This window comes from Suricata suricatta, chromosome 2 (genome assembly GCF_006229205.1).
Source record: "Suricata suricatta isolate VVHF042 chromosome 2, meerkat_22Aug2017_6uvM2_HiC, whole genome shotgun sequence".
NCBI lineage: Eukaryota > Metazoa > Chordata > Mammalia > Carnivora > Herpestidae > Suricata > Suricata suricatta.
The window spans coordinates 109,834,454-109,859,816 of NC_043701.1; the positions used below are offsets into that span (position 1 = coordinate 109,834,454).

At 43.8% G+C, this 25,363-nt stretch overlaps 1 protein-coding gene across 2 annotated transcripts in view; it reads left to right on the top strand.

Moving 5' to 3' along the window:
• Positions 1–25,363, top strand: part of MTR (5-methyltetrahydrofolate-homocysteine methyltransferase) — a 96,449-nt gene that overhangs the window by 30,171 nt on the left and 40,915 nt on the right. Inside the window, exons 12-19 of one of the 2 annotated variants that reach the window (XM_029931656.1) lie at positions 268–347; positions 3,065–3,177; positions 5,223–5,384; positions 6,595–6,735; positions 9,187–9,372; positions 20,619–20,798; positions 22,914–23,030; positions 23,310–23,450. In XM_029931656.1, coding sequence (XP_029787516.1) covers positions 268–347; positions 3,065–3,177; positions 5,223–5,384; positions 6,595–6,735; positions 9,187–9,372; positions 20,619–20,798; positions 22,914–23,030; positions 23,310–23,450 — 1,120 coding nt within the window. The remainder of the gene's footprint in view (positions 1–267; positions 348–3,064; positions 3,178–5,222; positions 5,385–6,594; positions 6,736–9,186; positions 9,373–20,618; positions 20,799–22,913; positions 23,031–23,309; positions 23,451–25,363) is intronic. The other variant, XM_029931657.1, reaches the window with a different exon arrangement.

Here is a 25,363-nt window from a genome sequence, read left to right on the forward strand (position 1 = left end):
AGCTCTTGCTTTATATCTCTGAGCACAGAAGCTGGTATAGTCAGTGCCCAGCAAACTGGGCAGGTACAGAAAAGTTCAAGTTCATACGTTCATTTTCGGCACTGCTGAGAAAACTAAAAGGCATAACTGCTGCTGCACATTTGGAATTAGGTACATAATTATGTACATAATTATGTTAAATAGACTTAATTTCATAGCTGGAAATTAGCTTAATTAAATTTATTTTCTTCTGAATTAATGGATTTGGTGTTTTGTCTTTTAACTCAGGGAAATTGCCAAAGCTGTGAAAAGCTGTAAGCCTAGAGTTCCACCTGTCACTGTTTTTGAAGAGCATATGTTACTCTCTGGTAAGTGGTGAAGACACGATTTTTATGATTTCAGAAACTACTTGTGGGTTAATTCCATATGTTTATTCTAAGCAGTGGTGATATGTGTGTGCCAAGTAACTTGTTTCTTAGGTCAAGAGGCGTACGTGTTTTCTTGCATTTAAATGAATTCCAGTGAAGAGTAGGGGAGGGAAATGTGCAGAAAGCGCAGGTGATTTGCCCAGGTGGTGTCTCTGCTCCAAATCAGAGCTCACATGGTCGGCTCTGTTACTCACTGCTCTGAGAACACACCCTCGGCCACAGGCTAACCATTTTAATCATCAGATTTGCTATTAGGTATTGAAAGTTCCAAACTGCCAAGGCTGAGTGGTTTGTAATGACGGCAGCCTCTTCCTAGAAAATTGTTTCCTGCTATAATATTCTTGCCATGATCCCACATTTGCTATGTGTTCAGGGCTTTACAAAGAGGTGTGTTTACTGTTCTGTGGGTGCTCATCAGTTCTATAAGGTGGGAAGCCTTCTTTTTCTAGAATGAGTTTTGATGTTCAAATAAGGAACGTTAGTAAAGAAGTCCATTATGCCAAGTATTAGATAAATAACTGTAAGTTTTATATTTTCCCCACAATACTTAAATGACATTTTCTTAGATGCTATTTTTAAGCAAAAAGAAAAAAAAGTGTATGCGTGTGTATATATATATGTACATGTATATATGCACATATATGTATATGTACGTATATATATGTATATGTATACAATAACAGATTCTTAGAGAATCTGCAAATAGTGCATATGGGAAATTATGTACCCTAATAATTTAGAATTTAACATTTCTCTAAATTGAAATGTTTTTGTTCCTTATGTTCCTCTAAGAATGTTGAAATAAAATCCAAGGGGCAGCAAAAGCAGTACCTCCTTTTCTCAGTCAGAACATATTTCATAGAATTCATCCCAGTGAGTGAGCGTGAAGCTCAGCTACAGACCCTCTGCAGTCTTCCTTGCTGGCTTCTTCTTTTCTGGGAGACGGAGAGTAAGACTAGAGGGAGTGGGATTTAGGAGGTAATGGCACACCCCTTACCCCAGAAAGTGGCTTCTGCCAGGGAGAGGTGTGGTAGGCTAGTTCTTTCATCCTTAGATCTTAAAACTATTGATTGACTTTGCCAAGATTGAAACAAGAAGAGAACCATTTAGACAGGATTTTTAAAAAGAATTTCAATGGAAGAATCAAAGAACCCTCTTCTTCCAATTTGCATTTCCTGTGCTATTTCTAAATTGCTTTAAAAATCACGTTCAATCAGATTTTAAAAGAATGACATCCAACACACTCTTTTAAATGGTTCTTGTATAGATTGCAGACATAGAGAAATGGTGGTTTTTATATCGGACACCCCACATTTATAACAGTTGAGAAGCACTGTGTATACAGTGTTTGTAGGGCGGTAACACAGGGTCCCCTCCGCATGTAAATGTTGGCGCTGCTGTTTGCCTGCCCTGAGAACCTGGGGGTCTGCCTCCGGATCAGGGGCGCCCTGAGGCTCATGTGGAGGGTTACCACCCATGGGAAGAAATCATAAGACAAAACTGGGAAGGGATGTCTCCCCAGTCTGTTAATCAGTTTGGAAGATTTTTATAATTACTCATCTTGTATTCATTATTTTCCTCTCCCCGATATTTTGTTCCTTTTCAACCAGTGCTTTGGCTAAGGACGCAAAAGCCATTTTCTCCCATTAATAACAACAACTATGATTGTGGGTGCTAATTTTATGCTTACAGTGTTATCTAATTTCGTTTTTACAATAGTGCTATGAAATGTATGAAACAAGTGTGAGAAAACACCCTTTTACATCTCTCTTTTGTAAAATCAGAGGCCATGAAAAAGTAGCCCTGGACTGTGCGCTGAAATAGCTGGACGGGGCTTTGAGCCCAAGGCCGGCTGTCCCTGTATCCTGCCAGAACCCCTCCTCGTGCTTTAAATATAATTAGAACAGAAATGGATAAAAGGCTTTTTGTGTAGTGATACTTTACACTGCCTGTTGCTTTTTGCCTTGGTTAATGTGTACCTAACTGTAAAGCTGGTATTTGCCCCTAAACTAGTCCGTCACAGGGGAGATGTTATGTCCGCTTGGCAAATAAGGAAAGAGGTGTAGACAGCCTGAGAGTTTCCCCAGAGTCCCCTCACGAGTGGTGGATGTGCTGCGGTGACTCTGGTCTCCCAGGGCTCATCTTGGGTCCTTCCTGGGACCCCATCTGACCTTGCTGGTCCTGCGTTCTCAGCCTCTGGGTCAGAGACAGAAGGTGAAGCTCTGGTGGGACACAGGAAGCTTGCTCCACCTGCTTCACGCTGATCCGAGCGGCCAGCTGTGGAGCAGTCCTTTGGATCCTGACCTCCTGGCCTTTGCCCCACACTCTTGGCTGAATAGGGACACGATGATAATTTTTCCTTGTTTCTCAGAGCTGGTATGATGCAGTTCCTTAGAAAAATTTTGAACTTAAGCCCCTGAAATACTTTTGAGAGTTCTCGTTGTAAATGCAGCTCTAACCTACAGCATTTGTTATGTTTAAATATTTCTGGGGGAGAAGGCCGTGGTCCTTCCTCACCCCATGTTGGGCGTCCTGCCTAGTTAGATGGGCTGTGCTGCCAAAACTTCTTTTCTTTCTCGTGAAAACATTTGTTTTCTGTCTGTCTCATGTCATCATGTGAATTTTCAGAAAATTTTCAAAATGCTTCTCCTTTTAAGGTCTAGAGCCCTTCAGGATTGGACCATACACCAACTTTGTTAACATTGGAGAGCGCTGTAACGTGGCAGGATCCAGGAAGTTTGCTAAACTCATCATGGCAGGAAACTATGAAGTGAGCATCTTAGTAAGATCCTTGAGACATCTGCCGTGTTTTTGGCTGACAGCGTGTAAATGAAATCGCTCTGCCTCAGAGAGAGGGGTTAGCAGAGCGGCGGGGACTGTGAGGAGGATGGTCACGTGTGTCAGCAGTGGGGCTGGGCAGGTGGGAGGGGGAGGCTTCGGGAAACTGAAGCCGTTATTATTAACGTTTGCCAAAAAAAACCTTCATTAGGGATGTGAAGTGGGGTGAGATGGGAGGGATCCTAGTTCTGGTCTTTTCTATTAATTGTGACAGAAGCTTAAAAATTTGAGAATACTCTTCATTTTGGCCTCTCACAAATCCTTCTAGGGAAAGAGGAAGCCAGGGCAATTCCTACCCACTCCCTTATGACCATATCACACAAGTGACTCGTGGTGTTCCTGATTCCACTGGCTCTGGACTAACACAGACAAGCAAACAGAAAGGAAGGACTAGGCCCCTGCCTTGGAAAGTTTACATGATAGTTTAGCCATAGTATTTTTAGGCTCGGTCACCCTGTGGGTGAGCAAAATATGATGCCAGTAGAGCCTCCTCGAAGCATCTAGATAGATTTTTTTCTTATTAAAATTAGAAGTTAAAATTGGAGGAATTTAGTCTAGACCTTAATGATGACTTATTTATCATCAGCTGTCACCGACATTTGCAAGCTTTAGGAAATCGATCTTACAGAAACCAGTATCAAAGTGGACTTAGATTTACTCACCACGAAAGGGCCCATCTGTCATCCTTTGCAGTCCTCCAGCTGAGCCTCTTAGCTGGTTCCTGGCCATCCTGTCCGTCTTCTTTCCTGCACTCCCGCTGCTGCTTGCTGCCACCGTATGCTTTCGTCCTAGTTGTCCCCAGACCAGAAGCTGCCTCGGGGTAATGGGATTGCAGATGGGATAAAATCCAAACTCCTTAGGAGCCCAGCATTTCTCTCCACGCAGGCACCAGACCACCCTCACATCCTGTCATTCGAATATTTCAGGAGGCTTGCTTCTGACCCTCCTCCCCCCATGCTTTTTTTTTTCACGTTTGTTGCCCTCTAAAATCCTCATGAGTCCTCATGGTTCTGTGACATTCTTCCATTGGCCATATTTTCTATTTATGTTTTGATTCTTATGGTCATTCTGTGGCATCTCTTTCAGCCCTCAGAGTTGACAGACTTGATACTGAGAACAGAGGGCATTTTAGGAAGATGCAAGCAGATGTGGGTAACAGTATCTAGCATTTAGGGGCTCCTGGGTGGCTCAGTTGGTTAAACATCCAGCTTTGGCTCAGGTCATGATCTCACAGTTTGAGAGGTCGAGTCCTACATTGGGATTGGCTGACAGCTCAGAGCCTGGAGCCTGCTTCACATTCTGTGTCTCCTTCTTTCCCCTGCCCTGCTTGTGTGCTCACATGCTCTCTTTCTCTCTCTCAAAAATAAACAAACACTGAAAAAAAAATAGTGTCTAGCATTTAGTAAGGTCTTACTATGTGCCAGTCATGGTGCCCAGCACTTTACATTTCTACTCACTGCATCCTCACAGACCTGTGACATGGGTACTGTTACTATCCCTATTTTACCCATGTGCCTTTGGGGCAAGTTAAACTACTTGCCTGTTGTTTCATGTCACGTTAGTGATAGACCCCAAGTGTACTCTGCAGTCTTTGCCTAGAGTCCACAGGACGAGGAGACAGTGGAGGCTGGAAGGGGGTCAGTAGGGGTGACTCCTCATTTGATTCTAGTTTCCCTTGAGGTAGTGATCCCTTAAAGGCTTTGCAGTTTGCTGGGAACAGCACTGACCTAAAAGTCAGTTTGCCCACCTTGCACGCGTGACTTCGTCTTAGTGAGCCTGTGTGGGAAGCTTGGACCTCCATGCTCTCACTCTGTGACTCTTCTGGAATTGAAAGGTTGGGTGTTGACATCTCTGGTTTCCAACTTTTTTGATTGCTGGTCTTATCAAGTTGCTGGCTGTCTCCTTTCTGCTTTCTCTAGTTTGTCCCCCAGGGGCCAGCCAAAGACTCCCCCTCTCAGGCGGCTTCCTCTGTTTCAGTCTGCAGAGACCTGGCGCTTCCCCGAGGCCCAGGCAGCCTTGTGCTGGACTCACCCCACGTGTGGCAACGCTGCTGGCTTTTGTGGGACTGTGTCCTACGGCCCAGCTAGGAGCAAGTCCTTCAAGAATAGGGATTGGAATGCATGCTCTTTATTCTTTACGGTATTTAACACATTGCTGATACTGGAAAACGGTTTTTGAGTTTGAATTTTATTGTGATCCTTTTCCTCTGTAACCTTGGGTCATCATGAATGATCTCTCCTTGTGGCGATGCTACAGGGTCCCATGGCTGCTCGATCACCATTTCTATGTGGTTTGCTTAAGCCAAGGAAAAATTAGGACATCAGAAGCTACTATTGATTTTATCCTTACTTATTTTGTTATATTATGAACTGGACTGTGAAGACCCAAAATGAACTCTCTGTTTTGTCACTTAGCATTTATAGAACATGTATATTTTGTCCAGCATTGTTGAAAGGAGAGCAGAAGAAATGTAAGACCTTTCTAGAGTCCCAAATATGTGCACTCTATTTTGAGGAATAAGCTGATACTCATGAAATCACGAGGACAGGATGATGTCATAAACCATGTGGTAATGATCACAGCTGTTACAGAAGTTGGGAGGCGTAGATCCTTGTGGAATAAGCAGTGTTTCCCACCCGAAGTATATTCTCTGGAACACTGATCCTAGAAGATATTCCTTAAATGGTCATAAATGGGGAATGCTGCATATTATATCCTGTTCTTAGATATTTGCAGGGTGTAATAGTGTATTACAGGATTTGAAAAGCCTTCCAGTATAAAAATCCGCTGAATTTTATTTAACTCCTCTTTCATGTAACTTTCCCCAGTAGCCAGCAAAATACTTTGCATGTCTTGGCAAACACGGAAGAATAATAGGAGTTTTGGATGGTTCCTCCGAGGACTTTTTTTTGGAGCTTGAGCTGGTCCTAAACAGTATAGAAGGGAAGGAGATTGTGTTCCAAGCAGGGGGACGACGTGACCTGTGACCCTTCACGTGGTTGGGGGAAGGGAGCCAGAAGGGGAGGACTGGGGAATCCCATTAGGTAAGAAGACAGGGCCAGGCCACAGAGGGCTGTGGGCACCAGGCTGGGGAATGTAGCTTCTCTACAGCAGGAAAACAGAGCCGTGGTGGATTCTGAGTGATGAAATGTTGTGATGGAAGAGATGTTGAACAAGGGTCAGACATCTGTCTGTGATGATTGGTGGGAGGAGGGTGGGCCCAGGGTAGGGGTGGCTGGCCAGTCTAGCCTGATTTGGAAGGACTACTGGGAAGGTAGGGCTGACTTTGGCCAGCCTTCTCCCGAGTCACCCTCTTCTAATGCTGCCTCCTGTGGCATTCTTTCCTCAGGAAGCTCTGAGCATTGCTAAAGTGCAGGTGGAAATGGGAGCCCAGGTGCTGGATATCAACATGGACGATGGGATGCTGGATGGTACAAGTGCAATGACCAGATTTTGCAACTTTATTGCTTCTGAGCCTGATGTTGCCAAGGTTGTACGAAATCTTATTCTCCAAGGGAGTTCACATGCCCTCACTCTCAATCATTTAACCTTGTCAGTGGTCCCGTGGATCTGTCCCCTCATACACTGGTTTTCTGGTCTCCTATGATGAGCACCCAACAGTTTCTGATTGTCAGTTTCTCTTTTAATGGCAGCCTTTTGTTATAAGCCAGAGAGAGCTATGACTTCAGCTCAGTTCTTTCCAAGGCTTCTGGAATCGCTCGCAGGAATTGAGTTTCCTCTGATGTGTGGACAGCCTAGGAACCTGCTTTCCATGTCTCTGAAGGATACAGTTACCTGCTTTTACCAAATCATTGGTTCCATTTCTAACACAGGGGCGCTCAGTCAATTCTTCCTTATTGCAGGAAGATGAGACCCATTTGGGCTTATCAGAGTAAACAAAATGATAAAACAAGATTAAATTGAAGTATTGTGTGTGAGCTTTTTACATTCGTTCTTTAGAAGAGGAAAGTTCATTGTTGTGTCCAGTTTTAAAAATATTTTTTAGATGGGTTCTTTAAAAATTTTACTTCATTTTTCCTACCATTGAATTTGTGATGAGAAGTGATTTGTGAAGTTCTTCCTAAAAGAAACTTCCTAGCGCTTTGAGGGATGAGGCTGTCTGCTTTTCATTAGACCCTCAGCAAATGCTTAAGTTAGACGTCTTGTGGTAAGTAGTGAATTAACATTGACCCATCTTTCATTCGTGTCGTAAAACTGCTCAGTAAAAAGCCTCATCAATCCTCTAGGAGTAAATATTTTGAGAATTTAAGGTGTGGAACAGACAAATGACTTTTTCCAAGTCCAACAAAGTCAGAGAACGGCTGTTAATCCTCTGAGCGATGGGAAGGGGGCTCTGCTGAGGGTTAGAAGTCTCTCCTCATGGTCCCGGGCAGATCTGCTGACTGTCGACCCGAGTTTCTTTGCTCTGCTTTGTCTGACTCGCGAATCATGAGCATAAGAGTGCCTCAGCTATGACCAGCCTTCTGTAACTGAAGACCCCGTGAATAACTGTTCTGTTGCTCCAGTAATTTTGTCTTGAGCCCTTTGGTTTTGACCTATTACCACAATTTATTTGAGACCAAATTATGAACAACTGGAGTTGAGTGTAAAAATGTGTGACTAGCTCGTTTTCACCAGCACAGCTGGGACACCAAACTCAGCCAATGCTGTAGAACATGGGCCTGGTATTGTCACCGTGCCTGACCCCTTTCCTAGCAAACCTGTCACTGCCAGCATGGTAAGAAAGAGCAGAGTCGATGTCCCTCATCCCATCGTGGTCTTCTTTGGAAGTGTGGTCTACGGACGGGCCGACCACCTGGGAACCTTCCCTGCATTCTCCTGCCCCGCTCTCTCTGCCCTAGGCGGTCCCTCCCGCACCTGGGTTACCCACACTCATGGCACTATGTGTCTAGTCGTTTATCTTTACAAGCTCAAGAAGGCTGGGAGCCGCCCGCTCTGTCCTTGCCCCCAGGTCTAGCATGGGGCCTAACATGGGCATCACTTCAAGTAATGGAGCTTAGATCAGCTGCCCTGTTTCATTTCATTGCTTGAATCTAGTCCTCCCTTGAAATCAGTACTTACTTTTACTTTTCCGGGAACAGAGGCATGAATGCATGGAGACTGTTATAAATGAACCTGTTCTCTTCTGTGCTTTCTAGTTCTGTCCTTTATTTAAGTTATATGCGTTTATTAAGTATTACATCTTTTCCTTCTAATAGTAAAATTCTTTATTCCCCCTCCTCCCCACCCCCCGTAAGGAACCTGATTTTTTTCTTTTTAAAAAAATTTTTAATGTTTATTTTTGAGAAAGAGAGTGTGACCAGGGGATGGGGCAGAGAGAGAGGGAGACAAAGAATCCATAGCAGGCTCCAGGATTTGAACTGTTAGCACAGAGCCCGATATGGGGCTCAACCTCATGGACCATGAGATCATGAGCTGAGCCAAAGTTGGACGCTTAACTGACTGAGCCACCCAGGTGCCCCAGGAACTTGATTTTCTAAAGGGAAGATTGAATTTGAATAACTTGGCTGGAAGGCTGTTCCCCAGGGTGTATGAGGCTGAGCATTAACCCCAGAGTCAGATCAGAGATGTCTGAATCTTACTGGAGGTTTAGACACTTGAAAGTGTAACCTGGGAATGAAGCTGGTGAGTTGGCCTCAGTGGTTTCATTATGGTGTGTAGCTATGACCTTTGATTTATAAATTTCTGGCTTATACATGGGGTCTCTTATAAGACTGGAATTACTCCCAACTATGTTGGGCTTTAAGAACAAGTACATTAAAATCCTCTTTCTGCCACACTACTATTATTTGTTTGTTGTTTCCCTAAATAAGAAATAAGAAATATTTGGGGGGAAAAAAGGAATATTTGGGAGTCCTTGGGTGGGAGTTTGTAGTGACTTATAATTTTTCTGTGATTTTTCTTGCCCTTCTGATCTCAGGTGCCCTTGTGCATTGACTCCTCCAATTTTGCTGTGATTGAAGCTGGGCTAAAATGCTGCCAAGGGAAGTGCATTGTCAACAGCATCAGTCTGAAGGAGGGTGAGGGTGACTTCCTGGAGAAGGCTAGAAAGATTAAGAAGTTTGGAGCTGCGGTGGTGGTCATGGCGTTTGATGAAGAAGGGCAGGTGAGTGAGTTCTTTTGACTGAGCTCCATCGTGTTACATGGGCTAGACAGAGCAGGGGAAGACAGCAGAGTCCAGAACATGGTAAATACGGCCTGTGCACATGGAAATGTGCATGGAGATGCACACGTGTGCACCTCATGAACATGTACAGGTAGGTGCTTGTCGCTATAAATATCAGTATTTGACATATTATGAAGTCTTCCTGTCAGTCGAGAAAGGTATTATTCAGTGAATGCTATTAGAACAACTGGAAGAAAAGAAAGTAGAATCCTGTTTCCCATGGTATCCTAAAATACGGCCTATGTCAGTTAATAATCTAAACAGAATAAATAAAATTCTGAAGAGCATATGGGCAAATACTCCTCTAAACTTGGGAAGCCAGAAGAAAATGAATAGAGCTATCCACCTGAAATTGTTTAACTGTCTCGGGAGAAGGATGTGGTGCCTCTGCAGCATGAGTGGTAACGGCAGGGTAGCATCCCCACCATGTAGCGTGTCTGTAAATTGGAAACTAAAACCCCAAAATCAGGCCAAAAGAAGTCTAGACAAAGGGAATGACTAAGCAGTTATGGAAAAAGAAAAGCAAATAGCCAATAAAACTAGAAGATATTGTACTTTGTAATGATTAAGGAAATAAAAAATGAAGCATTAATGGGATATTTATTCCTTTCATTAAAGAGAGAAAAGTAAAGATTTACAAATGGCTTATCTTGTCATGTCCCTGCCACGGTGTCGGGGTGGGGACAGTGGGAAGCTTCAAATACAATGTTCAACCGAGTGAAGGCTGTGCGGTGATTACGTTGTATTGGTGCCTTTTACCTCACATGACTCTTACTACCATTTTTCTGTCTATTCAGCAGTTTTTAAAAAACAATGAAAAAAAATTCCATTCCTAATGAGTCAGCACCCCCACCCCAGAATCTCGTAATAGGTGGATACATAACGGTACGTGTTCACACTCCTCATAGTGCTGTGGTAGCAGAAACTGGCAAGCAGTCTGCCAGCCCATGAGGAGGGGTGCTACATCTCCCTACGGGCCACACACAGCCCTGTGCACCCGCTAACCAGGATGAGGTGTGGAACCGTGTCTGCAGTATATTGAAAAATGGGGAAAAAAGACAGGAGCATGATCCTGGTTTTATTTAATAAGACAAGACATACATGGGTAGATGTGTGTCTGTGTAAGCAGAGGGAAAAAACTGCCAGTTAACTGGAGGGCAGGGATGGTTTCAGAGCGGGATGTACTGACTTCTTTTATATGATTAACGATTAGTAGAATTACATGTCCTTTTTCTTTTCTTTCTCTGCTTTTTGTAATTTTAGAGTAAAACTGTTTTTAACTGAAGGATTATTGTTTCTGTACCAAAGGTATGTTTTTATTAGGAGAAAAATTCAAATAATCTGGAAGAGTGCGAAAGAGAAGATTTTGATATTGGATATGTATTGAACTTCGACTCTTACCAATCAGGCACACTACACATGTTAAATCAGCTTTTTGCCCCAACATAGAACTGTTGGGTACATTTTCTTATTATTTTCATATTCTACGTGAGGAAGCCAAAGCACTTGAGCCCCTGTTGTCACACAGGTGGCTGGTGCTAGAATTTGAGCCCAAATCTAGTGTCATTCATCACCATCTTTGCTAAATGGTCAGGTGAAAGAAAGCCTGGGTAAGGCCATCCAAGGAAGAGTTGGCTGTTTCAGAAAAAGTGGCCTCAGATAGCCCTTCTGAAGGGGAAACACTGAAAACCTGAACAAAACGAGAAAGCCATGGGGCCATTTAGAAAAAGAGGAAAGAAGTTCTTGTGAATTAAAAATTTTATGTAAGTAAGTTTACACCTGCCGTTCCAGAACCTTCCTGTCTTGGTAAATATGAGTTTTGATTCCATCTCTGATGGTTGCATTAGATTCCAGTATGTGTTTTCCTTAGTCTGATATTGAATGACATTACAGTTGTTTCTAATTTTTTGGCGAAAGGAAGATGACCTGCGAATTCCCAAATTCATTTAGCTGTTTTCCTGGGGGAACGAATGTCCTCCTTTGTGTGTGTGTGTAATCTTGGGATGTGTACGGTTAAGTCATCCTTCTGCAAAGTTGTTGTCCAGCCCTCTTCCCCTGCCGGTCAGTGTGGTGGGGCCTTCTGACATTATATCTGTTTTACCTAAGACATCTATGTCGTTACAGAGACGACTACCTCTGTGTGGTTTATCTCTAAAACCCAGAAGCCCTCCTGCCCTCCAGTGACAACCGTGTCAGCTTTTTCATCTGATACTCAGAGCAGTTCCTCCTTATCTCCAAATCCCAGTTTTAGATATTATGTATTGCCTCTCTGTAGTGGGGATGGGTTTGGCGTTTTTACTACCCTCCGTACCCCAACTTCACACAGCTTTACTTGTCCCCCCATCCTCCCAGTACGCTTAATTTTAGTTATGACTATTTTCGGTGCTTGCATCGCTAAGCAGTGTACAAGCCCAGACAGGCAGTCGTACGGGACTGTTCCTTTTCCTTTCCTGCACCCTGTTTGCTTTCCATGAAATCAGTACTTACCGTCTGCTTTGTTTCTCGTATATTTTATTTTCAGAATACCATCTAGTTGTGTAAATTTCCAGTATCCAGTGTATCCAAACACAGTCAGGAGATGGTCACTTAAATTTCTTGAGGAATCCTCTCTCCTGGTGTTCTGACACCATCTGGGAAGGTCATAGGCTGACAGCTGGCCCTGGGAAGCAATCCCTCTCTGTCCTCCTGGGGATTCCTCTCACTGCTCGCTTAGGTTTTCAGATCTCATAATTGCCTCCTTCTTGGTTTGAGCTCTCCTGAGGTGGAGTACATCCTCTGTCAACTTCCTAAGAAAGAAAACCTGGCAATAAGTTTTTTTAAACCTTATGTGTCTGAAAATGGCTGTATTCTACTTTTACACTTAATCGACAGTTGGATGAGGGTAAATTCGTTTCCCTTTGCTTTGAAAGCGTGGTTTTCTAGTTTCCACTGGTGCTCTTCTAATCCTTGGTCTTTTTTGTGAAACCTATTTGCTATCCCACTTTCTGGATGCTTCTCGGACCTTCTTTGTCCATGGTGTTCTGAAATCTCTTGACAATAATCCATCTGTCATGTGAGGCACTCTATGGTCTCTTTCACTTGGGAAACTTGGGGCCACAGTTGCAGCAAGTTTTCTTGAATGGTTTTATCTTCTCTTATGGCATGTGTGCTATTCAGATACTACATGTTTTGCAAAAATTGCCTAATTTTCTTTTCTTTCATATTTTTTTAGCTCTAGCATTTTGCTCTGCTCAGTGTGAGATTTCTACACCTGTGTTTATTCTCCAGCCTCTCTGTTGAGTCTTATTCTAGGAGCTCTTTATCTGTTATCTAAGTGTTCTTTAAAAAATTGGTATAGAAATCTGTTATTAGTTGATGGAGGCAGATATCGGCTTTGACTCTTTCAAATGCATTTTGAGCCCCTCGTGTGTGCCAGGCCCTGGGGAGATAGCAGGGAGTAAAACCTAGTCTCTGTCCTTGTGTAATTTTTATTTTTAGGGCACAGAGGGAGTAAGAAATAAAAACACAGATCACACACACTGTGCAGCATAAACATGTTGGATACACAGTACTTGGGAGTAATTTGTACCTAGATGAGATTTAAAGCAGGGAGACTGTGTCTCCAAAGGAATGACCATAGAGCTGAGGTTCCAGGATCAAGTGCATCTTGGAGCCACGGTGCTCAGGAGGAGACCCCATGGGTTCGAGAAGGAGCAGCCTGTTTGGTAAGACATGAACCAGAAGACAGGGTTGACTGGGAGCCGAGCAAAGAACAAGCGAGAAGGGCATGAGGAGCTATTTTAAAGAGCTGTGGTTAGATCAAGCAGGATGAGACAAAGAATTTATCACTGGATTTAGAACTGGGGTAGTTGATGATCTTGCTGTACTGTTTCCAAGGAGATGAAAGCTTAATTGGAGTGGGTTCAAGAGAGAATAGGAGAATTGGAGGCAGCAGGTGTAAACAACCTTTTTTGAAGAGTTTTGCTTTAAAGGAGAACAGAGGAATACTGTGGAAACCACAGATGGGTAGGAGGTTAAGAAAGGGTGTGAGAGAGAGTGTGTGATGACGGATGATGTGATGATATGTATTTGCAAGCTGGTGGGATTGATCTGGTGGAGGGAGGAATTAATGCACCAGGGAAGGGGGTTTTTGCTAGGTCTGTGACCTCATAAGTGGGGAGGGCTGTAGGCAGTGTGTAGGTGGAGGGGGAGGCCGTTAGCTCACACGTTGGGAGCGAAGGCACAGTGTGCGGATCCAGAGGCACGCTGGGCGGTGTGCAGGGGGGAGTCTAACTGCTTCTGTTTTCCCCGTGAAGTAGACAGCAAGGTCAGCTCAGAGTGGGAGTGCAGTGTTGTGTGCTGTATGTGCATGACTGTGTGCTGAGCCAGGGCTGCGAGGCAGAAACCCTCCATGGAAAAGGGGTCTCTGCTGGTGCTTTTAAAAAAATATGCCCACCCCTGGGCTCCACCCCTTGAGTTCCTGACTCATGTGGCCCGGGGTGAGAGCTGGCTTTAGTAATTTTTTAAAATTTTAAATTCCAGTATAGTTAACATTACAGTGTTACGTTAGTTTTTAGGTGTATGATGTAGTGATTCAGCAATTCCACACTTCACCCCTACACCTCACATCAAGTGCCCTCCTTAATCCCCATCTTCTATTTCACCCATCTCCCCACCCACCTCCCTTCTGGGAACCATCACTGTGTTCTCTGTAGTCAATAAGATCTGCTTCTTGATTTGCCTCTCCCTCTCTTGTTGTCCTTGGCTCATTTGTTTTGTGCCTTAAGTCTAGCTTCAGGAATTTTGAAGCCGTAGAGGTGATGTATACTGTGATGGAAAACCAGCAGTGTGTAGCTCAGTCCTCATAGCAACCACCTGGGGTAGCTGTTCACCCGTTTTAGAGTAAGTCAAGGTCAAATGGCTAGGACATGCTGGAGCCAAGTTTGGATCTCTAGTCTGCCAGTTTGAAGACTGATGCCTGTTTCCAAGTCCCTTGTAACCCCCATGCTTTGTCCGTTCACGTTGCATAGTGTTTGATCTGGTCTGAGAACGAGCTTTCCCAATTTAGATTTGAATGTGGCTACAAGTAAAAAGCAAGTGCAGGCAAAGAATTTTTTTAACCCACTAGTTATGAAAGAATGCAAATTAGAGCAATTTTAAGGTAATGTTTTATCTGTACTAAGTCAGTGAAAGTAAACTTAAAAAATGATCAAAGCCTGTGCTGGTACAGCGGTAGTAAACAGAAAGCCTTATTCATTCTAGAGCATCGTATCAGCTGGGACGATTCTTTTGAAAGATGCTGTAATCCCTGCCAAGAGGTATAAAAATGTTCATACCCTTTGAGCTAATGATCTAATTTCTGGGAAATTATCCCAATAAAAGAATTCGGCAGCATAAGAACACTATATATGCAAAGATTTTTCACCAGCTTTATTGAAGAAAAAAAATACCTAAATGCCCAACTGGAGAGAAAATTTTAAGTTAGATTACATCATTCTGTTGGGATATTATTCAGAGAATTCAAATACTAATTACAAAGATTATGGAGCAAGGTGACAGTGCTTATAAAATGCAAATAAAAAACATAAAACCAAAAATGATTTAGACACTATATACATGACTACATAAGAACTACATTTAATAAAGATTAGAAGAAAATGCTGTAAAGGAAAATAATTGTTACTGTAAGGCAGCAGAACTAAAGATTTCTTTTAAGTACTGCTTTCCCTATCTAAAAATTTTTCTATATGATTATAGACCTCGATGTTCACTGAAGAATTGTGGTAAGAAATTATAAAGAGCCAAACAAAAAAGTCACGTATTTGCAAAGCTCAGAAGCCAACAGTATAGATATTTTGGTTATTCTAAAGGCATATCTTCTGTCAATGAATTCTCCTCGCGCTATTGGGTGTAACAGTTAAGAACCAAGATTTGCTTTGCTTAGAGGACGTGGTTGCTTGTAAGGAGAAAGCCACTCTCTTAAGTGTTTGTTTTTGAGAGAGAAAGAGAGAGAGAGAGAGAGAGAGAGAGAGAGAGGGAGGAAAGGAAGGAAGGAAGGAAGGGGCAGAGAGAGGGGGAGACCGAATCCTAAACAGGCTCTGCACCATCAGCGCAGAACCTGATGCAGGGCTCAAACCTCCATGAGCTCAAACCTCATGACCTGAGCTGAAATCAAGAGTTGATGCTTAGCCGACTGAGCAGCCCAGGCACCCTGAAAGCCACTCTTTTAAATGGAAAACCACCGTTGGAACTGAAGAGAGTCTGAAACTCAGACCTGCTTTTGCTGCAGCATCTGGCTGCCGTCTTCGGTTTACGTTTGTGATTCATGTTGCCCTGAAACCCGCCAGGTCAGGTCAAGGCCGGAGGTGGCTGAGGGGGCTCTGGCCCTGAGACTTCTGGAGTAAAAGGCAAATATGGAAGAGTTTCTGTTCTTTTGTTGATGTTAGTAGTTTTGATCGCCTGTTATTTTAACACTAACAAAATAGCCAACACCTTTATCATTGAAATTTCTATGGGAAAATAACTTTATTACTACTCCGAGATTTAATTTTCCTTTTCTAACTGAAATGATTATTTTGATAGGATTATTTTTGATAATGTGAGATTTCTTAGAAATATAATTATCACCTAAAAGGATGGGCATAGATCATTTTTGTTTGCACGTGTGCAAACTATTTAAAAGGGTCAGTATCCTATAAATGCATCCATTATATTCACATTTTCCTGTGTTAAATGATTTGAAAATAATTTTCCAACTTGTAGAGAAATAAAACCCCACTGGGATATTGATTAAAATTAAGCCTAACCTAGAAAATAATGGTATGTTAGCAATATTCAGAGTTGTCATGCAGGAGCATAGTATGTCTTTCCAATTATTATTAATCAGGTTTTATAGTTTTCCTTAAGCAGAGAATCACAGAAACGTTCCTAAGTGTTTTGTGTTGCTTTGTTGTTGTGACTGGCTTATTTTTCCTTTTGTAAACATTTCCTAGGTAATGATCTTTTCGATTTTTATTTCATGACAGCCTCTCTATTGAATTTAGATAAATCGATACCATTTTTCAGTTGAATGTCTTGTATTTTCCAGGAAGCTATGCACCATGGTATCCTAAATGGTTCTAGGAAATGGAAGTAATAGTTCTTGGTTTTCTCTTTCTTTTGACCTTGCTGAAGGTAGTTGACCCACGCCTGGGAGATGATTCTCACGTTTTCTCCTCTGATCCTCTCCGAGCTTTGTGAACCTCTGACGTGTGTTTCCGCATTTCAGAGCCGCCTCTTCCATGGCTAGGGAGAGGTAACCACTGACCTGTTAAGCTTCCGTGATTGGGTATTTCTGTTCCTGGGCCTTTCCTTCTCAGGTGGATGATAGATCTGAGGTTCTTTGCAAGAAAGAGACTTTTCCAGATTGCCTTCGGAGGCGAGAGCTCATGACAGGGAAGTGAGGAGCAGAAGGCCTCCATGCCACTCTTGGTCCCCAGACCTGCACGCCTGGGACATTCATTACTTCACGGGAGCCACAGCCCTGCATACAGCTGGCGTGTCTCCTGAGCTCAGGCTCCTGGCTTCCCAGTGTGTGCCTGGCTGTCCTCTCTGGGAATGAGGACACTTGAGTGGGCTCACCGGCCCCCTGTTAGGATATGCGCTGCTTCACCCGGGCCTTAGTAGTGGCCTTGCAGAGCAGGGTTTTCCAGCATGTGGCCTACGTCTGTAGTTTTGGAGAAGCAGCCATGGGCAGGCATTGGATCATGATGATGACCACACAAAATGAGTCTGGTCTCTGGTTTCCTCATCTGCTGTGTCCCCAGTGGTCACAACTGAGACCCTGTCCTCTTCCCCTGTGTTAGCATACCGTGGAGATTGCCTCTGGGTCTCGTTTCCAGTCTCACATCTCGTCCATTTCCTCCTCTTGGCCTTGAGCATGAGCTGTGCCAGGGGCACAGCCTCCCCGCCTTCAGGTGAGGAGTGAAGCAGGGGGCACTCCAGCTTGGCCTTGCGTTTCCAGGGACCGCAGCTCACTCCTCCACCACAGGCAGGGTCTCCACTGTCTTCACCCCTGGCCTTCACTTCTCCCCTCGCGCTGCTGGGTCTCCTAACACCTGCCTGCGGCTGCCTATGTCCACGCATTTGCCACCGTGGAGAATCCACTCAGAAGGTTTCTGAACTAAACCCATGCCCTCCGTGGTTTGGGGAAAGCCAGAGTGTTTTTCCTTGTAAACTTACTTTCTTCACATTTCTTCCTTCTCACTTGTTGGTGCCCTGCTGATGGTGGCACCGATGTCCCTGTCACTTCTGATTTGGATTTTGTAGCAGTGGGATGGGCCTTCTGCTCATTCTTAACTAAAGCTTCTGGCTACTGACCGCTATCCAGCTTTCTGCAGCTCAAGAGTAAAGTGTGTAAATGGCCAGACCACAAAAGCCATTTATTCCTTCCTTCTTGACCCTGAGATGTGTGGACTCATGGCCTGAGTTTTTCTCATAGCTTGACCTGAGAAGGTGCCACCTCACTGATCCACGACCCCAGCCTGGCTGTACAGAAAACCACTAGGGGCTCCTAAAGATAGGTTGCTTAGGTCTTTTCTCAAGGTCCTGAACTAACCGGTATAGGGGGAGGTGCAGGTATTAGAAAACAAACAAGGACCCCTCCAGGTGATGGTGCACAAACCAGAGGGGAGAGCCCTGGCGAATGGAGGGAAGCTCGCATTCTGTTCTTTTCCTGGACGTCTCTTCTGGATCTGGGAGACCCTCTCGCATGGCTGCGGCTTGCCAGCATGCTCATCTCCTAACTTGGGCTGAGGAATGACAGAGAAAACCCTGGCAAACCTACCGTGATATGACCTGCTCCTGGGAAAGGTCTGCACACCGAGACTGTTCATTCTGAGATTCATTTGTTTATTGAATGGCCAGGAGTTGAGTGTCTGTTAAGGTGAGGGCACTGTTCCAGGCACTACGAGAGCAGTTTGACAAGGATGTATCCTTACGAGGCTGAGAGTTGGTGTTTCTGTTCTGGCCTGAAAAATGAATTCCCTTCCTGAGAGGACCTTCCTGCTTGTTCCGTGTGCAACGCTGCCTTCTGGCACATGGCTGGGCTTCCCCACTGGCCTGCGCATAACCCCCTCAGCCTGCCACACTCGGCCATGTGTCATTTGTGGCTCAGAGAAATGAGCAGGACCTGGATCTCTTGACCTACCAACCAAACGAGGTCGTAAGAGACGCTGGCCGTGCTGGTAGCCCCAGGCCCCTGTGCCTTCTCTCTTAGGGAGTTTGGCTGGGCCTTGAACCTAGAAGCTAGAACCCTTAATTGGCTCACTGGTGAAGGTGCACCAAAGTCCAAGATTAAAGGCAGTGCTGGGTGGCCTGCTCCTGACTATTTTTTCTTGGGCCCACATCTTGGCCTTTACCTTGTCACTAACTAACTAAAGGAGTAAGTTGTTGAAGAAATTCAATTAGGGAAGAGAGCTTCCCACCTTCCCTAAAGGCTGGAACAGTGGGGCCACAGAGCCCACTTGTGCTTCCCTTTCCCTTGGCCCCTTGGTCCTGCTGAGCCAAGGGGAAATCTAATCCCACCATTGCAGGAAGCAGGGAGAGATTGGAAACCATAGGGAACAGTTAAAAAATATCAGAGTAGGTAGGTTGTTGAAAGCCTAGAGTGAGTTCTCCTGACCATGCCTTTTCTGGAGGGTGGGGCCTCCCTAAATACCCTCATCCGTGTGCTGGCCTAGAGTGCTTGCTCTCTGGAGGTCAGGATGTATGGGATCAGGACCTGATTCTTCAACCCACTTAGTGTCCACATCTAGCCAAGGGTGCCCTCCCTCAAAGTAGCTTGTAGACTCAACACGTAGTTCAGTGGTGTTGGCCATTTTTCAGCAATGTTTTGTACATCCATTCAGAATTGTGTGTGGCTTATTTTTTAGAATGTCATGATAGCAAGTGTTCAGTTTTTCTTCAGAGCAGATTTGATGTTTTTTATAAGAAATCACTAAGGGGGCACCTGGGGTGGCTCAGTTGGTTGAGCATCGAACTCTCGGTTTTGGCTCATTTCTTGATCTCACTGTTTGTGGGTTCGAGCCCTGCCTTGGGCTCTGTGCTGAAAGTGTGGCATCTGCTTGGGATTCTCTCCCTCTCTCTGCCCCTTCCCCACTCTCACGGTCTCTCAATAATAAACAAATATTTTAAAACATATTAAAAATCACTCACAATGTAATTTGTTCAATAAGCCCTGTGTCAGGGCTGTAAATTTGGCCTGAAGATAGTCAGTCTCCATCACAAAGTTCAGCAGGGCTTTGAGTGAAAGCAGTGCTGATCCAGTAAACAGTACCAAGCACTCAAGGTACAGGGGATACAGCAAGACTGGTGTTCTGGCTCAATGAGTTAATAATAAATAATAAAACAGGTAAGAACAATAAGTTGCCAAATAAATACAATTTCTAGAAAGAGGTGCCATGAAGGAGATGGGGGGTGGGGCAGGCGGGGTGGGGGTGGGAGCTGGTAAGGAAGGCCTAACTGGAAAGAGCTGTCTGGGCAGACACATGCGTAATGTGAGGCACAAGCTGTGTCCCTGTGTGTCCCCAGCAGCTAATGTAGGAGAAGCTTGGCAGGTGTCCAGGTCATCGGAGGAGCAGAGGGAAGAGTAGAGTAGATGAGGGGCAGACGGTAGAAAATAAAACAGGAGAGGTGGGCCCTAGCTCTCAGGGTTGGGGGGCAGCAGCTGGGAGTTTTGAGTCTTGCTGGAGTCCGTTCCTTGCTTTGTAGTGTCACCATTCTGAAGAGTAATACGAATTTTATTTACATTTATGACTTAAGGCACATGTTAATTAGCCAGTGTATGAGAGTTTGGGAGGAAGGCGGGGATCCTTGGATCTTTGTGGAATATTGGAGCAGGAAAATGCAAGAAATCTTCTGTAGTGCTGCCTCGGTGATGAGCTAAGGTACTGCAGGCAGATGAAGACAGGAGGGATGCCGACTTGTTAACTTGTTTCTCAGGAGCGTTTGAGTTTTTGCCATGTGTGTGCTATTTAAGAAGCTTATTTATTAATACCGTGTGTGTGTAAGATTTGATTTTCACGGATGCAGTGTGGCTGTTGTGCTGACGAAAGACTGAAAAACCCAAGCATTGGTACTCGAGTGCCTTCGACCAGTTAAATGTGCCTCTGTTTTCATAGGTAACCCTCTTTTTTCTATCTCAAATTACGCATTTTCCTCCTTTCCAGGCGACAGAAATGGACGCCAAAATCAGAGTGTGCGTCCGGGCCTACCATCTCCTTGTGAAAAAACTGGGCTTTAATCCAAATGACATCATCTTTGACCCTAATATCCTCACCATTGGTACTGGGATGGAAGAACATAACTTGTATGCTGTTAATTTTATCCATGCAACAAAAATCATTAAAGTAAGTATGGATGTTTTCTCTTTTCTACCCACGACATCACTCATGTTTATCACATGGCTCCAGGGGATGGTTGGAACTATGTTTCTGTTTATTGGCTGGGAATTTCAACATTTTGCTCTTAGGTAGTAAATTGGGTTTCAGAAATTTAGGGGCCTTTATTATTGTTTAGTAAGTGTTTTCCACTGAGGAGTATAACATACATACTGGAGGAAATATATAAACAATACAGAGTGTAATAAATAAATACGAAGCACCTAGTAGCTTTCACTTAGGTCATGAAATAGAACTTGCTTAGGTTTCCCTTTTGAATTACACACTCATTCTGAATTTTATGATGTAACCATCATCCTGCAGTTTATGATAGCACTTTGTTGCTTTACTTTAGAATTTTTTGCTTATATACAGTCTGAATTATCCATGGATTTTGTATTTGCAAATTCACCTACTTGCTAAGATTTATTCGTGACCCCACGATCAGTACTCATGGTCACGGACATCCCCAGTGCAGAGACATGAAAAATTCAAGTGGCCCCTGGCCCTACCTGCACGTTCCCAGATGAGGTCAACAAAGACATGCTCTGCTGCTGTTTTCAGCTCTCATCCTGTAGACAAGTGTCCATTTCATGGTCTATGTTTCATGCCATGTTTTTCACATTTTTGAGCATTTTCTTGGTCATTTATTTCCCTGTTGAAAAGGCCCCCAAGTACAGTGCTGCAGTGCCGTCTAATGTTCCTGAGTGTGGGGAGGCTGTGACGTGCCTTCCAGAGAAAATACTCGAATTAGAAGCTTTGTTTAGATGTGAGTTGCAGTGCTGTTGACTGTGAGCTAATCAATAGTATACATTAAACAAAATGTCTTTACCCAGAAACACATAAAGCAAGTGTATATGTTGATGACTAGATGACAGTTGTGTGACCAGAGGTTCATGGGACTAGAACTACTTTTCCCTAGGAGCAGTGATTCCAGTGTTCCCTGCTTCATTGTTCACAGCAGCTTTATGGAGCAAAACTACCGTAGACAATTGACTATGCACACAGTGCTTTGCCTGGTTTTGAGCTTAACATAAATAGAATCCTGGGGCCCTTGGGTGGCTCAGTCAGTTTAGCATCTGACTCTTGATTTCAGCTCAGGTCATGATCTCATATTTCGTAGGATAGAGCCCTGCTTCAGGTTCTGTCTGACAGCACAGATCTGTCTTTCCCTGTCTCTCTCTCTGTTTTCTCCCTGCTTGTGCACCTGCTATCTCTCAAAAAAATAAACTTTAAATAGAATCTCAAGATTTTTATGCCTCTTTTCCTTACCCAAACTTATTTAAAAGATTCATCTATGTTGTTGTAGTTAAACTTTGTTCATTTTTGCTAATGTATAATACCTTATCGTGTAACTATTCCACAAGCAACTGTTCTGTTGATAGACATTTGGTTTGTTTCCAGTTTTTGGACCATGTAAGGGCTGCTGTGAACATTCTTGCATGTGTAACTTGGGTGCACATGCATGAGTTTACACCCAGAAGTGGGGTGTCTGGGTCATAGCTGTAGACAAGGCAAGCTGTCTCCCTAAATGTTTCAGCTGGTCTGTACTTTGACCAGCATTAAGTAGGAGTTCCTGTTGTCCCCCATGCGTGCTCGTGCTCAATAATGTCATTGGGTGTGCTGGGAACCTCGATTTTACTTTGTCCTGTTATAATTAGCCAAATTTATGGTGAACTAGGGAGTTGGTTCATTTAGGCTACAAAAGCCTTCAAGTGAATGACAGATGACTCTCTGTCTCTCTCTGTGTTTTCTGTCTCTGTTTCTTTTCTCTGTTAGTTATTTGGTAATATTTTCTGGCACACTCACTATGTACTGTGGCCCCATCAGGCTCCCTGTGGAGATGATGCAGATGAAGCAGAATCTTTTACTTTCCCTTAGGGGATTAGAGTCTGTGAAACAGAGCTTCCCTGATGTCATGGTAGGGCAAGGTTTAGTCTACGTCTAGCTCCAAGCAGCTCTGAATTACTTTGAACTTTATATGTGTTTTACTTTCCACTCTCATATACATATACATCTTAAGGGATGTGATTGCTATTTTTGGCAAAATAGGGAAATCTTTTCACATTTTAAACTTTTTGCTAGGAAACATTACCTGGAGCCAGAGTAAGTGGAGGCCTTTCCAACTTGTCCTTCTCCTTCCGTGGAATGGAAGCCATTCGAGAGGCAATGCATGGGGTGTTCCTTTACCATGCGATCAAGGTACAGTGCAGCACCCGTTTGCGCTAGGAACCCAGCTTTGACTCAGGGCAGGGGTTTGCAGACCTGGGGACCAGACTCTGGCCTGCTGCCGGCTTCTGGGAGTAATGTTTTGTCTGTGCTTTAGACATCGTCTGTGGCTGCTTTCATGATATAGGCACAGCGCTGAGCAGTCGTGACAGAGACCGTGGGCTAAAATATTTTCTATAGAAAATGTTTGCTGACCTCTGACTTAGAGTGTCCCTGGAAATCTTCATTTTTTTCCCTTTTTATTTCCCTTAGTTTGGTATGGACATGGGGATAGTGAATGCTGGAAACCTCCCTGTCTATGATGACATCCATAAGGAGCTTCTCCAGCTCTGTGAAGATCTCATCTGGAATAAAGACCCCGAGGCCACTGAGAAGCTCTTACGCTATGCACAGGTAGAGAGAAAAGTGTTCTGACGGATGGCTCTTCCTGTCTTTGAACTTGTCACTCACTTAACGGTTGTTAGACCTTTGTCGTAGAGTAGAAGCAAGTATCTAATCCTGTCTCTGGATCACTGAATTTCTACAGAGAGTTCCAGAGAAGGTTTTTTAGTGAAGAGTAAGGAAGCAGCAGAAGGCCGTACCCAGGCTGCTTCAGAGTTCTGAATTTAGCTTCTTTTTATATTCATTTTTAAATGTAAAATTTGGGGTGCCTGGGTTGGCTCAGTCAGTTGAGCGTCCAGCTCTTTCTGCTCAGATCATGATCCCCGGGTTGTGGGATCAAGCCCTGTGTCAGGCTCTGCACTCAGCATGGATTGTGCCTGAGATTCTTTCTCTCTCTCTCTTTCTCTCTCTCTTTCCCTTTATTCTTCTCCCCTAGTCTTGCTCTCTTTCAAAAAAAAAAGTTTTTAACATTCTTTTAAAAATTAAAAAAAGGATGTATCTGTAAAAAAAAAAACAAAAACAAAAACAAAAAACTACAAGGTAAAGTTAAATTTTTCTATACTGGAGTAATACATCTTAATTCTAGAAAACTTCCAAAATACAGATAAGCAAAAGAAGAAAATAAAAATCATTCAGAATCCTACTATCCAAAGTTAACCACTGTTGAGATTTTGTTATAACCTTATAGTTATGGTTTTGAGATTATTTTCAAAATGATTATGTCCTCAGACGCATACACACACACATTCACTCACTCACTCACATACATTTTTACAAAAACAGGCCTCTATTCTAGATGCTTTTTGGTAACCTGTTTGTTCAGCAGTGTACTGGGAACATATTTACATTTTATGAGATGTTTTTCTTCCGCATAATTTAAATTAGCTATTTTGGTTTTCGTGTGTGGCTGTGTTACTGCCGGGTTCCCGTTGTGACGTGTTTACATCCGTGTGCCTGTTGGTACTAGGGTCCGGTCCATCTGTGGCAGGGCCCTGCACTCCAGGGCTTGTGGTCTCTTCCCCTCTGATCTATAGGCATGAGGATAATTATAGTGAATCCGAAAATCTGTTCCTGTTTCCTCTTATTATGTGTCGGGCAGTCCTGGGTACATTAAATATGTGCCGTGGGTGTTGCTTCCTACAATTCTAAGGAAGATGAGATCTTTACCTCAGAAACACTCTTTCATTTATTTCCGCAAGCAAAGGCAGAGGAGGACGTTATTCTCACAAACCGTGTTGGGAAGAATGCTCTGGTCTCCCTCGTGAATGTTTTCCATATTGAAGTCTGAATGTAATTCTGGCAGAGGTGCTCACTTTTCCTCTTGCATCGAACAGTAAGGACTAAAGAGCTCTGGAGGAAGGCCAGGAAGGTTCAGGGTTAACTGCCTCCTTGATTGATCAGCTCTACAGGTGGCAAGATTTAAGTTTCTGAAATTGCCGTAGGCTCAGCGAAGCTGATGGAGTGAAGACTCTGTGCCAGTGAACACATGGCTCCTCCTCCCTGTTCCTTAAAACACTTCTGATTTCTCTTGTGGGCCAAGGACAGGATGTCTCTCTCTGGCCTTGATTATTGCAAATATAATCAAGTTCTACCTCTCAGCTCATTGCATAAGAAAGTCTCCAGATCCCCTCCCCACCCCCACCTCCTCTGTTTCTGCTCATCTAGACAGAGTGCTTAGCCCTTCAACAGTCTTCAGATATCAAGATCTGAGTGTGGAACGCTATCCAGTTTTCTTCTTAGCCTGTCTTCCACTGACTGGGAGGACCTGTCATTAGTAACTCGGGGTTCCTGTGAAGCCAAAAGGGCATCCGAGCCTCTATAACCATGACATTATACCAGAGTGTTCTTAACCCACACGGTGATGTGCTCTTTCAGTTTTTCCTCTACTGTCCAGATGAGCCAGCCCTCTCACGTAGAAACAGTAG